This window comes from Nycticebus coucang, chromosome 17 (genome assembly GCF_027406575.1).
Source record: "Nycticebus coucang isolate mNycCou1 chromosome 17, mNycCou1.pri, whole genome shotgun sequence".
Taxonomy (NCBI): domain Eukaryota; kingdom Metazoa; phylum Chordata; class Mammalia; order Primates; family Lorisidae; genus Nycticebus; species Nycticebus coucang.
Genome location: NC_069796.1, coordinates 45,109,188 through 45,122,971, shown reverse-complemented (window position 1 = coordinate 45,122,971; position 13,784 = coordinate 45,109,188). Strand labels below are relative to the sequence as shown.

The window sequence follows — 13,784 nt, the reverse complement described above, 5'->3', positions numbered from 1 at the left end:
GGTGACTTAAAGTGTACGGGAGGACCTGCATAGGTTATGTATAGTTACTATGCCATTTTATATAAATATGGACTTAAGCATCTTGAGGATTTTGGTATTTGTGGCCAGTTCCTCATAGATACTACTAAGGGACGACTGTGTTGGAATGATAAACTAGAAACTAGAGAGATTAGTTGCCCCCCCCTCCCTTGGTGGGGGGCAAGGTTGTAGGAAGAAGGAATTGGGAGGTAAGCATTAGGAGGGGGCAACACTTCTTTTGTTCTTTATTTTTTACTTTTATGGTGCTGTGACTCAGATTCGAACTGAGGTTGCTGCTGCCAAGCAACACTTTTCTTATTAAAACTTTTTGTATGGCTTTGATTCCTAGAACCAAAGTAATATTTCATGTAGAAAATATTAAATGTGTAATTAAAATCAACCATGATGTATAGGTGGGACTCCGAATGGAATAATACATACAGCGAAGCATGGCCATACTGAAGGACTGGGAAGAAGTAACCTAAGTAACTTTGAATAACAGTTTGTTTGTTTTTTTTTTGAGACAACAGTATTTTGATTAGACACTAAAGGTAAAGACAGAGATGTGTATAAATACTATAGTTAGTAAGTCTGTTTCTTACAAGAGATACAAGCAATTGTGAAACTACTTTGTGTATTTTAGGATTGAATAAGAAAATATATATATGGTATATAATGAGAACTTCTGTCTCCGAGAGCTCACTGTCAGAAAAAGACGCTATAAATAAATAAAGGAGGAATGTTAGAATGAACTTTGGTGTTGGATTGGAATTGTGGTATCAGTATGAGCTTAAGATTTTTATTTTGTGTATAGGTATATAGATACAAAAACAAACTTAGGGCTCAGCGCCTGTGGCTCAAGCGGCTAAGGCGCCAGCCACATACACCTGAGCTGGTAGGTTCGAATCCAGCCCTGGCCCACCAAACAACAATTATGGCTGCAACCAAAAAATAGCCAGGCGTTGTGGCAGGCGCCTGCAGTTCCAGCTACTTGGGAGGCAAAGGCAAGAGATTCGCTTGAGCCCAGTAGTTGGAGGTTGCTGTGAGCTGTGATGCCACGGCACTCTACCCAGGGTGACAGCTTGAGGCTCTGTCTCAAATAAAAAAAACCTGAATAAAAACAAACTTAGATGGGTATGTATGTATTGGTTAGCATACATACATATTTTTTCTTACTTCTATCTGTTGAGAGGGCCTAGGAACAGTGATACTCCAATAGCAATGAAACATTTGGCATTCATGCTGGGTGGGTGAGCCTATAATCCTACTACTCTGGGAGGTTGAGGTGGGTGGATTGCTTGAGTTCAGGAGTTTGAGACCAGCATGAGCAAGAGCGAGACCCTGTCTCTATTAAAAATAGAAAAACCAGGGCGGCACCTGTGGCTCAAAGGGGTAGGGCGCCGGCCCCATATGCTGGAGGTAGCGGGTTCAAACCCAGCCCCAGCCATAAACTGGGGAAAAAAAACCAGAAAAAATAGAAAAAAAAACAGGCTCGGCGCCTGTAACTCAAGAGGCTAAGGCGCCAGCCACATACAACAGAGCTGGTGGGTTCAAATCCAGCCCGGGCCCACCAAACAACAATGACAACTACAACCATAAAATAGTCGGGCATTGTGGCGGGCACCTGTGGTCCCAGCTACTTGGGAGGCTGAGGCAAGAGAATCGCTTAAGCCCAGGAGTTGGAGGTTGCTGTGAGCTGTGATGCCAAGGCACTCTACCCAGGGCGACAACTTGGGGCTCTGTCTCAAAATAAATAAATAAATAAATAAATAAATATAGAAAAAACATGGTGTGTGTCACATTTTATGGGGGCAAGACATGATTGCAAGAGGGACTTTACCTAACAATTGCAATCAGTGTAACCTGGCTTATTGTACCCTCAATGAATCCCCAACAATAAAAAAAAAAACAAAAACAAAAAAATAGAAAAACCAGCTGGGTGTTGTAGCACATGCCTGTAGTCCCAGCTACTCAGGAGGCTGAGGCAAGAGGATCTCTTGAGCCCAAGAGTTTGAGGTTGCTGTGAACTTTGATGCCATGACACTCTACCGAGGGTGATGGAATGAGTCTCTGTCATAAAACACACATACACTTGGGATCCAGATCTTGGTTTCTAAATACCATTCTCCCATAAAAGTAACTAGTACTCCTAGGAGAAGTGATTAGTTTGAGGTCTGGGGTAGGGAAAATACAAGATGAACGTGAAATACTTTGTGGTGCCAAAAAATATGGAAATAATTAAAAAAGGATGGGGGCATGTTGAAAAGTCACAGGAGGCAACTTGAAGAGGTCTTAATAGCCTAAGTTGGAACAATTTTAGCAACAAAGTTAATAATGAGGATATTGTATTATAACCCAGTGAATAAAATTAATATCCACTAGTCTATTCTGATATATGTGTATATTAATAACTGGATCAATAAAACAACAGGGAATAGGGACATTTATCTTTTCAGTTTCAATGAATAAATGTAGAAATACTGAGTGAAATGTAAAATCACCATTGAGCAAACACTGTAATTGTTACAGCCAGGATCCACCAATTGTTGATAAAGTCAATGGGTGAAAGTTTCAGAAGTAACAGGATGTTTGTATATTCTTAGAATTAATATCTCTCCCAAGATACTTATTAATCAGAAAGGGAAAAAATAATAACTTTGTAGTGGAGAAATAGGCAGACACTACCTTATCTAAGGGATCAAGATTAGCATCACTGGCTTGGTGCCCCTAGCACAGTGGTTACGGCACCAGCTACATACACCAAGGCTGACGCGTTTGAACCCAGCCTGGGCCAGCTAAGCAACGATGACAACTGCAACAGAAAAATAGCTGGGTGTCGTGGTGGTCGCCTTTAGTCCCAGCTACTTGGGAGGATGAGGCAAGAGAATCGCTAAAGCCCAGGAGTTGGAGATTTCTGTGAGCTGTGACGCCATGGCACTCTACTGAGGGTGAGATAGTGAGACTGTGTCTCAACAACAACAAAAAAAGTTCATTTAAGGTAATCTTTACATTAGACTGAAAAACTGCTTTTTATAAGTATGGACTATTTTGTCTATGACTATTTTGTCCATACTTGGGAGGCTGAGGCAAGAGAATCGCTAAAGCCCAAGAGTTGGAGATTTCTGTGAGCTGTGACACCATGGCACTCTACAGGGGTGAGATAGAGACTCTGTCTCAACAACAACAAAAAAAGGTTAAGGTTAAGGTTATCTTTATATTAGACTGAAAAACTGCTTTTTATAAGTATGGACTATTTTGTAGACTTTGTGATATCAATAAGGGCTTTTAATTATTGAGCTCATTTCTTTGTATGTCAAAATGGAACAATATATATTCATTCTGTTAGAACATGACATTTAGGCTCAGTGCCCATAGCACAGTGGTTGCAGTACCAGCCATATCTACCGATGGTGGCAGGTTCGAACCCAGCCTGGGCCCGCTAAACAATGACAACTGCAACAAAAAATAGCCAGGAGTTGTGGCGGGCACCCATAGTCCCAGCTACCTGGGAGACTGAGGCAAGAGAATCACTTAAGCCCAAGAGTTTGAGGTTGCTGTGAGCTGTGACGCCATGGCACTCTACCCAGGGCGACATAATAAGGCTCTGTCTTTAAAAAACAAACAAAGATTTACATCACCAGTGATAAGTCGTATTAATGTCACGTACTTACCTGATGATACACTAAGAAGGACCACAGTATCTTTTTTGTAGTATTCTTGCCAAACATTCATATCCTCAGTCTTCGTGAGAAAGCATCAGACAAAACTGAGAGCAGTTCTCTTAAGTCGCAGTCATGAAAAGTATCAAGATCATTAAAGACAAGAAAAGATTGAGAATTGTTACAGATTTGAAAAGACCAAGGGAGCACAACAATTAAATATTACATGGGGATTCTGGATTCGATCCTGGAATAGAAAAAGGATGTTACAAGAAACACTGGTAAAATTTGTATGAGGTCTACAATTTGATTGATAGTATTGTACTAATGTTAACTTCTTAGTTTTGATATTATGGTTATACAGTGTAACGTTTTAACATTAGGGAAGCCCGGCGAATGGTATATATTTATTATCTTTACTGTTTTATGTAACCTTTCTTTAACTAGAAAATTATTTCGAAAGCTAAAGCATATTTTTGACTTTTGTGTATTCTAAAAAGGTATTTAATGCATTCCTAATTTTTTTTCTGGGAAGTTTTCTTGTGCACATTCATAATTTAATGTTACATGTTCTCATACTCCCCCTTCAAGACACAGAGGGTAACATACTATACATACTGGTCTGTACTTTGCCTTTTTCATTTAACAGCTCATATTTGAGTTCAGTCCATATTGATACATAATGAGTTTACTCATTTTTAATTTAATTTATTTATTGATCGATTGATTGAGATTCATTGAGGGTACAAAGAATTAGGTTACACTGATTTTATTTGTTAGATAAAGTCCTTCTTATAATCGAGTCCCTTACTCACTTAAAAAAAAAGCAATATAGTGCACCATTATGGGGATATCCTATAGTTTTTTTTTGTAGAGACAGAGTCTCACCGTACCGCCCTCAGGTAGAGTGCTGTGGCGTCACACGGCTCACAGCAACCTCTAACTCTTGGGCTTACGTGATTCTCTTGCCTCAGCCTCCCGAGCAGTCCTATAGTTTTTTTAATTAGGCTCTTATTGATAGACATTTAGGTTTTTTCCAGTATTTTAGAAAGGAAGATTTTGGTACTACTAAGAGATGAGAATTTAAAAAGTAAAGGTTTAGCTCGGCATCTGTGGCTCAAGCGGCTAAAACAGCTGCAAACACCTGAGCTGGTGGGTTCAAATCTAGCCCAGGTTCGCCAAACAACAATGATGGCTGCAGCCAAAAAAATAGCTGGGCGTTGTGGCGGACGCCTGTAGTCCCATCTACTTGGGAGGTGGAGGCAGGAGAATTGCTTGAGCCTGGAAGTTGGAGGTTGCTGTGAGCTGTGATGCTACAGCACTCTACCCAGGGCGCCAGCTTGAGGCTCTGTCTCAAAAAAAAAAAAGAAAGAAAGTAAAGTTTTATTAGTGGAAAACTTATAAGAACCTAGTTTAGGAGTGTGCATTTATATACATAAGGTACCAGCTTGTGTTCTCATGTATTAAAAATCATAATATTTTGTTACCTCTTAATGAGGCTGAGATGTTGATAGAGAAACCACAAAGAAATGTGTATATATTCCCAGCTTAACATTTTTTCCTCTGCCTCATTAAAGACGACTTTATCTCTTTAACTCAATGTTAGTAAGAAGAAGCACATGTCATGCTAAGTGCATGAAAATTGGTATGGGTCGTTCAAAAAAATTTTTTTTTTTGCAGTTTTTGGCCGGGGATGGGTTTGAACCCACCACCTCCGGCATATGGGGCTGGCGCCCTACCCCTTTGAGCCACGGGTGCCACCCAAGGCGATTCAAATATTTTAACATCATAGTTAGGGATCCTACTTCTGGTGATTTTATTTTCATTGTTAATCTAGAATAGTCCTTTAAAACATCTGTTATTTTAAAATTTATTCTGTGAGCTTTGCAGTGTAGTCTACTGGACCCATAGTAGTCTACTGGACCCATAGTTGATACTTAGTGGCCATATTTTTAATTCATCGATTGATTTTTTTTCCTCTTCCAGGAATGCGCTTGGCTTTTGCTGATGCTGGTGACACTGTTGAAGATGCCAACTTTGTGGAAGCCATGGCAGATGCAGGTATTCTTCGTCTGTACACCTGGGTAGAATGGGTGAAAGAGATGCTTGCCAACCGGGACAGCCTAAGAAGTGGTCCTGCCAACACTTTCAATGATCGAGTTTTTACCAGGTAATCTATGGATCCCAACCACTTTGTATTGTAGAGTTGCTTAGTCTTTGGTGAATTTTTTTTTTTATTTTTATTAAACCATAGCTGTGTACATTAGTATGATCGTGAATTTTAAGTTTTCTTTTTTCCTAAAATAGATTAGATGATAACCCGTTTCCCCGAAAATAAGACATCCTCCGAAAATAAGACCTACTTACAGGAAAGATAAGACGTCCCCTCAAAATAAGACCTAGTGCATCTTTGGGAGCACACCTTAAAATAAGACACTGTCTTATTTTCGGGGAAACAGGGTAGTAATAGCTACTATTTATTAAAGGCTTTTTTTGTGCTGGGCACTTGGCTAAATATTTTGCTTGTATTTGCTGATTTTCGCCCCAAAGCAGCCTTAGATGTTAAAGATATTATTAGCTTAATTATTAATTAAGAGCATCTTGCTCTGTTGCCCAGGCTGGAGTGTAGTTGCACTATCATATCTCACTGTAACTTCAAACTCCTAGGCTCTCAAGTGATTCTCCCAAATAGCTGAGACTACAGGCATCTGCCACCACACGCAGCTAACTTTTTAAAAGGTTTTTTCATAGAGATGTGGTATTGCTTTATTGCCCAGGCTGATCTTAATTAAATTCCTGGTTTCAAGGGATCCTCTTGCCTGAGCCTCTCAAATCCCTGGGATTACAGGCATGAGCCACCACTCTTGGCCAACGAGCTCCATTTTACAAATAAACTGAGGCCTAGAAAAATTGTTTTCTTTAATTGCCTCAAAGTTAGTAATTGTAAACTTGGGTTATGAACTTATTTCTTCTCCAAAGCCTGTTCTCATAACCATTTTATCATGCTGTCCTGCTTTAGAGTGGGGCAGAATGATTAAAGGAAAAGTAGATTAAAAGAAAAGGAGGCATGTCTTTTTTTTTTTTCTTCCTTTCAAAAGAAATTAATTAACTTCATTGTGTCAGGAGCCATCCTAAGCATTGGTGTTATAAAGATGAACTAAGACATGATACTTCCTTGTCATCTAGCAAGAAAAATAAACATCTAGTCAATTATAAGTATGATAATAAGGATAAAGAAAATTCAAGAAATATCTTGTGAATTCTGGCTATCTTGAAAAATAAACAGGATTTTTGCAAGGAGAGAAAAAAGTGTGCAAAAGCCATAAAAAGAGTATGAAATTTACTTGAAGTCCAGTATTTGAAAGGTAAAGGTTGGAGACAAAACATGCTGGGGCCAGATTAGGTCAGATTAAGAAGGGCCTGAGGTGGTACAAGAATTTTTTCCCCTTAATATCCAGTATTAGTTAGTTAAAATCCAACAATTAAAACCTGGCTACAACCTTAGTTAAGCTTATTTTATATTATATTTTGGGCTTTATAACAAAGTTTCCATCAAGGAATTTTTCAGCAATTATCATTTACTGTGTTACCATAAACAGAAGTCTTTTTTTTTTTTTCGTAGAGGCAAAGTTTCACTTTATCGCCCATCATAGAGTGCGGTGACGTCACACAGCTCACAGCAACCTTCAACTCCTGGGCTTAGGCGATTCCCTTGCCTTAGCCTCCCAAGTAGCTGGGACTACACGCACCTGCCACAAGGCCCGGCTATGTTTTTATTGCAGTTTGGCCAGGGCCACGTTTGAACCCACCATCCTCAGTATATGTGGCTGGCACCCTGCCCACTGAGCCACAGGCACCGCCCATAAACAGAAGTCTTAAGCCTAGTCTGATGAGTTACACTTAGGGATGGACAGACAACTGAGAAACTCCAGTCATCAGGTTTAAGCACAAACACGTTGGTGTGAATATTTCAGACATTGTTCTGATTTTACTGCTTAGTAATATATGCAGCAGCTTTTTATACTTATGTGTAATTTCCTTTAAGCTCATTAATTTTTTCCCTGTTCAATAGTGAAATGAATGCAGGAATTATGAAAACAGATCAAAATTATGAAAAGATGATGTTTAAAGAAGCTTTGAAAACAGGATTTTTTGAGTTTCAGGTAGGCTATTAATATTAATTCTTTGGGTAAATATAAAGCATGCTAGTGTCAGTATGATGTATTTCCTCACTTTTTCTTCTTGCTGTATCATAATTATTTGTCTAAAGTGTCAGTTGTGAAAATTCTGCCAAAAAACTTTAAAATTCTTCATTAAATTGTGGTTTTAAATAGTTTTCTTTGGTATTCTTTCCTATGGTATCCATTTACTATAAATATTTCTGCTCCTAGTTAAGCTCTGAGCATTACTGTAAAGAAGGTTAAATCTAAAATTCAGTCATACTTTCCAGGAAAACATTTTAAAATTGATAAAAACAAAGGCAAAATCGTAATTAATTGCTATTAGTTTGAAAGCAAATGTTTTCTGAAGTTTTCCACAAGATGTCAGTATTTCCTCAAGTTTATTATTTTAAGTGCTTAAAGCAGGCGTCCTCAACCTGCGGCTGGCGGGCCACATGAAGCGGTGTGAATTGTATTTGTTCCTGTTTTGTTTTGTACTCAAAATAAGATATGTGCAGTGTGCATAGGAATTTGTTCATAGTTTTTTTTTTTTAAACTATAGTCCGGCCCTCCAACGGTCTGAGGGGACAGTGAATTGGCCCCCTGTTTAAAAAGTTTGAGGATGCCTGGCTTAAAGTAAAAATGTAGCTTTACTCAATCAGCTTTGTGAAAAATCACATTGGGATTTATATGACTGGGTTTTCAGAGATGTGGTTAAATAAGGATAAATGCTGAGCATAGCAATGTGTTATATTTTATAGCAATATTTAATATTTTTCTTACGCTGCTCAGACATTCACCCTAGTACATAGTTAGAATTGTTCGACTTTTATGTCTCAAAATGTCTTTTAAAAAATTTTTATTCTTGAGAATCATTAACATAAAACTGGAATATCCCTTGAACAAAGGTAAATACTTGCGAATTCTTAAAAATAAGTAAAATTCCACAGTAATTCATTGTGAAACTTTAAAAGGTTAAACACTTAACAATGCATTGAAACCAACATACTGAAATCTTTTCTTTTCATTTTTATTTTAAAGAAGGTGAGGGAAATGGTAAATAATTTCAAATTTTATAGGCGGCGAAAGATAAGTACCGTGAATTGGCCATAGAAGGGATGCACAGAGAACTTGTGTTCCGGTTTATTGAAGTGCAGACACTTCTCTTGACTCCATTCTGTCCACATTTGTGTGAGCATATTTGGACACTCCTGGGAAAGGTACTTCACACATACAAAGTGTTATGAGTTGTGTTGATTTTGTCTGCGTTGTGATATTGTTACTTAAGAGAAGAAGGCTGAAAACATTTCGAGAAAAATGTTGGATTCGTCATCATCGTTACAAGTTAACCCGAGCTATCTCCTGTTTAGATGGACATATCATATATGTTCCTTTATTTATATATACATGATGTATTTATTTTAAAAAGGTGAAAGTATGGAAAAGATAAAAGCAACTGTTAAGAGTCGCTTATAAACAGAGGTAGAGGTGTATATTTGCATAAATATTATTATATATAAAACTTCAGGCATATATAGGACTTTATATTCAGAAATATATTAGCATTCTTACTGTGAAGATAAATTCAATTATTTCTCCCAGACTAGCAGATAAATAGATTGGCTGGTTTAATAACTCCTCTCCAACCTTATTAGTCAGGCTCTTTTGTATTTTTGAATGCGTGAACAATGCAGAAATATGCTTATGATCTGTATACCAAATAGCCATACTTTCAATATTGAATGTATTAACAGGATAAAAACTGAGAGTATGCATAGTTTATATAATAATGATTAAATTTAGGCAAATTAGCATTACATAATTTTCTTTGAAAGTGAGCATATGTGTGTGGGTATTAATATGCTTGTACAAATGGATGCTAATTAAGAATGTAGAGTCAGACTTCACAGCTTGAATTCTAGGGAACATTAGATCAAGGGCTGTGGAAGTGGCTATGTGTAGTCAGATTTGAACTTTGAGCACACAGTTACAGATGGTAGCCTTGGTATGAAACTGTAATCAAGAATCATAAAATAGTTGTATTGTCTAGTCTCACTGAACCTTTTTTTGTTTTTGTTTTTTTAAAAGACTGATTCAGTTATGCATGCTTCATGGCCTGTGGCAGGTCCTGTGGATGAAGCCTTGATACGTTCCTCACAGTATCTCATGGAGGTAGCACATGACCTAAGACTACGACTCAAGAACTACATGATGCCAGCTAAAGGGAAGGTAAGGTCATTTAAAAAATATTCCTTAGAAGTTATTGGTCAACATTTAACAGTAATGAAAATTCTAAAAAAGACTTTCATTAAAATGTATGATGCCAAATTTGCTACTAATATAGTTATAGTTGTATAGTATATGTATTTTTCAGTGTTAGAGGCAGTGGTGGTATATATTGGGGAAGGGTTCTTCTCATCTTTGATTTACATATACATACAAGCAATGAAATGTTTTTCCCTTTTCTTTTTTTCTCCTTTTCTTTTACCATGTAGAAGATTGACAACTATCTGCCTCAGAAGCCCTCACATTGCACTATCTATGTGGCAAAGAACTATCCACTGTGGCAGCATACCACCCTGTCAATTTTACGTAACCACTTTGAGGTGATGCTCTCAGTAGATCTTTTCTTCCTGTGGTGTTGTATATTGCTTATGTTGTTTTTGTTTTTAGGATGTTGGCGATATCTGGGGAAAGGAAGATAGGCAGCCTTGTTTCATTTCCTCTAGGCGGGGGTTGGGGGGGTGGGGTCCTTGGTTAATATTGGTGGCTCATAAATGGACACTGAGGGAAAAGCTGCTCATATATGGACATTGAGGAAAAACTTTTTTCCTCATTTCTGAAATTTCATACAAAAATGTATTATATCTAGTTGCATATAATTAAAAGATAATAGGGGTTTTATATGTGTAGTTGAGATTAAGAAACATTTTAGAGTTTCATAACAGGATAGAGTTTACCTTTTGAATTTGCTGTGCTTTGAATAGTGGGATTCATGAAATCTTAACCTTATTGTGTTTGAAAAAATTGAAGCTGGGTTCTTGAATACTTTAACAGAAAATGTTATTCAGTTTGATAATGTTTTGGCTCTATTAGGTAATGACAGTTCTATTTAAAGGAAACTATTTAAACTTAGTTCTAACTTTTTTCAAAGAAGAAAACAGTTTTCTTTAACTTTCAAAATGTGGAAACAAAGTACGTGTTATGGAATTTTGGCTTTTTTGCTTTAGAATAGTTATTGGTAGACACATTAAGGTACAGTTAAAAAGAGACAAAAACTTCTTTTACATTTGTAAATTTTTTTTTTTTTTTTTTTGAGACACAGCATTAAGCTGTCACCCTGGGTAGAGTGCTGTGGCATCACAGCTCACAGCAACCTCCAACTCCTAGGCTCAAGAGATTCTCCTGTCTCTGCTTCCCAAGTAGCTGGGACTACAGGCGCCTGCCACAACACCTGGCTATTTTTTGGTTGCAGTCGTCATTGTTGTTTGGTGGGCCTGGGCTGGATTCAAACCCGCCAGCTCAGGTGTATGTGGCTGGCTTCTTAGCTGCTTGAGCGACAGGGGCTGAGCCTACATTTGTAAAATTTGATAGAAAGAGTAGAGTAAGTTCTTTTTGTTTTCTTTGTGAATCTAATTTTTTGGAAAACTTCATCCACCTTTGCTTGTGTATAAACAAAATAGAAGGTGGCTTGGCACCTGTGCTTAGTGGTTAGGGTGCTGGCCATATACACCGGGGCTGGCATGTTCAAAACTGGCCAGGGCCTGCTAAACAACAATGACAAATGCAGCAACAACAACAAAAAAATAGCCAGGCCTTTTGGCGGGTGCCTGTAGTCCTAGCTACTTGGGAGGCTGAGGCAGGAGAATAGCTTAAGCCCAAGAGTTTGAGGTTGCTGTGAGCTGTGACAACCATAGCACCCTACTGAGGGCGACAAAGTGAGACTGTCTCAAAGAAAAAAGCTACTTTGGTTGGTAGAAAAATAGGATTTTACCTCAGTGTATTATATATTGACACCAGCACTTTCAAGGAAACAGTGGAAAAACCAAATATAGTATGTAACACCTTACATATTAAACATTGCATCACCTCTAATTTTTTCAAAAGTTGTTCTTATATTTGTTGACTAGATAGATGTATTGTTTTAAAACAGTGTTATCTTTTGGCATTATCAACTTTTAAATTTTTGTTTGTTTTCATCCAAAAGAATTAGAATGTTAGTTTAAAATCAAGAAAAGTGTTCTTATGTTGAATATGCATTTTTTCCCTGACATAAGGGAAAGGAATATTTCTCACCCATGTCTTACTCTTTTAAACACATTGACAAGTGAAATATTTTTTTTCCCATATACTTTAGTATAGGTTAGAATTAAAGTAAATGGATTATTTGAAATCTTACTATCACTTTTCATTTAGATTCATTCCCATCCCTTGGCTTTGGTGTTATGCTTTTAAAATAAGGAGAAAATAAATCTAAATCACTTAAAACTCTAAAAATGCCATGTCATTTATTTCTTATCTATTCACCTGAGGCAGGTGGTTGTTTACAGAAGTAAATATTAATCTATTCATCCTATTTTGGACTATGCACATATTAGTCATATATAATATAGGCATTTATTTTTGAATGGATAGAAATTATATGATTTTAGTAGGTCAGTTAACTATGGATTCTTTTTTTCACATTTGTGGTAATAATTTATAGAAGAGTGTTCCAAGGTAGACATTATATAAATCTTGTATGATAGTTGTGTAGCTTTTCATTTTAATATGACTAATGAAATGCAATTAGAGGTTTGAAGACAGACGAGATTTTTGTAAGACCAGGCTAGTTTCTAACCAAGTAAAATCTAATGTTAAAATCCTGGAGTTGCTATTATTGTAAGGAAAGATAAAATCCCCAGAACAAATCACTTTTTTTTCTCTTTAAAGCTAAAAAGCATGTATCCTGTGAATTTAGAGGGAATAGTGTTCTGTATTGCTCATTCAGCTTTCACTTCCTTATGATGCTAGGGACTGGACATTTTTCCTCTGTTAGAAAACAGACTGATGGGGTGGTGCCTGTGGCTCAGTGGGTAGGGTACCAGCCTCATATACCGAGGGTGGCGGGTTCGAACTCGGCCCTGCCAGCTAAAACAGCAATGACAACTGCAACAACAACAACAAAAAAGCTGGGCGATGTGGCAGGCGCCTGTAGTCCCAGCTACTCGGGAGGCTGAGGCAAGAGAATCGCTTAAGCCCAAGAGTTTGAGGTTGCTGTGAGTTGTGATGCCACAGCACTCTACCGAGGGTGACAAAGTGAGACTCTGTCTCAAAAAAACCCCCAAAACCAAAACAGACTGATAGAGGCCACCATTTTGTTTCTTCTTCCTAAAGATACATCTACTATTCTGCCTTACTTTAAAAGTATTTTTCTCTACATTCCTCTCCCCACTTCCTTTTTTTAGGCCAACAATGGGATATTGCCTGATAACAAAACTATTGCTGCTGAACTAGGCAGTTTGCCAGAATTGAAGAAATATATGAAGAAAGCTATGCCATTTGTTGCCATGATTAAGGTAAGCTGTGGACCTTACGCAGCTGTGACCACGTGAGTAATGGTTAGATAGCATTAACTTAGAAATCTGCTAAAATAGCACTTTTCACTCAATGTTGGTGAGAAATGAGCTATCAGATTTTGAGTTTACCTGTGGAATTACTAAGCATGTGAAAATATGTATTTTGGGACAAAAATTGGTTTAGAATCACTGCACTGATTTATTCTCTTCATGTTCTGACTTTCTTTTCAGTTTGGGGGAGAAGTATATTCTTCTGGCTTATACCAGGGTGTTTTTCCTAGAGTTACTGGAACTGAGAATCTACTTGAATCCAGTTAAACTGATGTGAAAAGTAATCATATGTATGATAATACTAGATTCAAGAGTTGGCTTCTTTAGGATCTCATTTA

General features: G+C 37.5%; 1 protein-coding gene across 2 annotated transcripts in view; it reads left to right on the top strand.

The window, feature by feature from the left end:
* LARS1 (leucyl-tRNA synthetase 1) overlaps positions 1–13,784 on the top strand; it is a 124,458-nt gene that overhangs the window by 57,504 nt on the left and 53,170 nt on the right. For both annotated transcript variants that reach the window (XM_053565939.1, XM_053565938.1), the window contains exons 23-28: positions 5,664–5,847; positions 7,750–7,840; positions 8,917–9,057; positions 9,926–10,066; positions 10,333–10,443; positions 13,285–13,395. In XM_053565939.1, the coding sequence (XP_053421914.1) occupies positions 5,664–5,847; positions 7,750–7,840; positions 8,917–9,057; positions 9,926–10,066; positions 10,333–10,443; positions 13,285–13,395 (779 nt within the window). The remainder of the gene's footprint in view (positions 1–5,663; positions 5,848–7,749; positions 7,841–8,916; positions 9,058–9,925; positions 10,067–10,332; positions 10,444–13,284; positions 13,396–13,784) is intronic.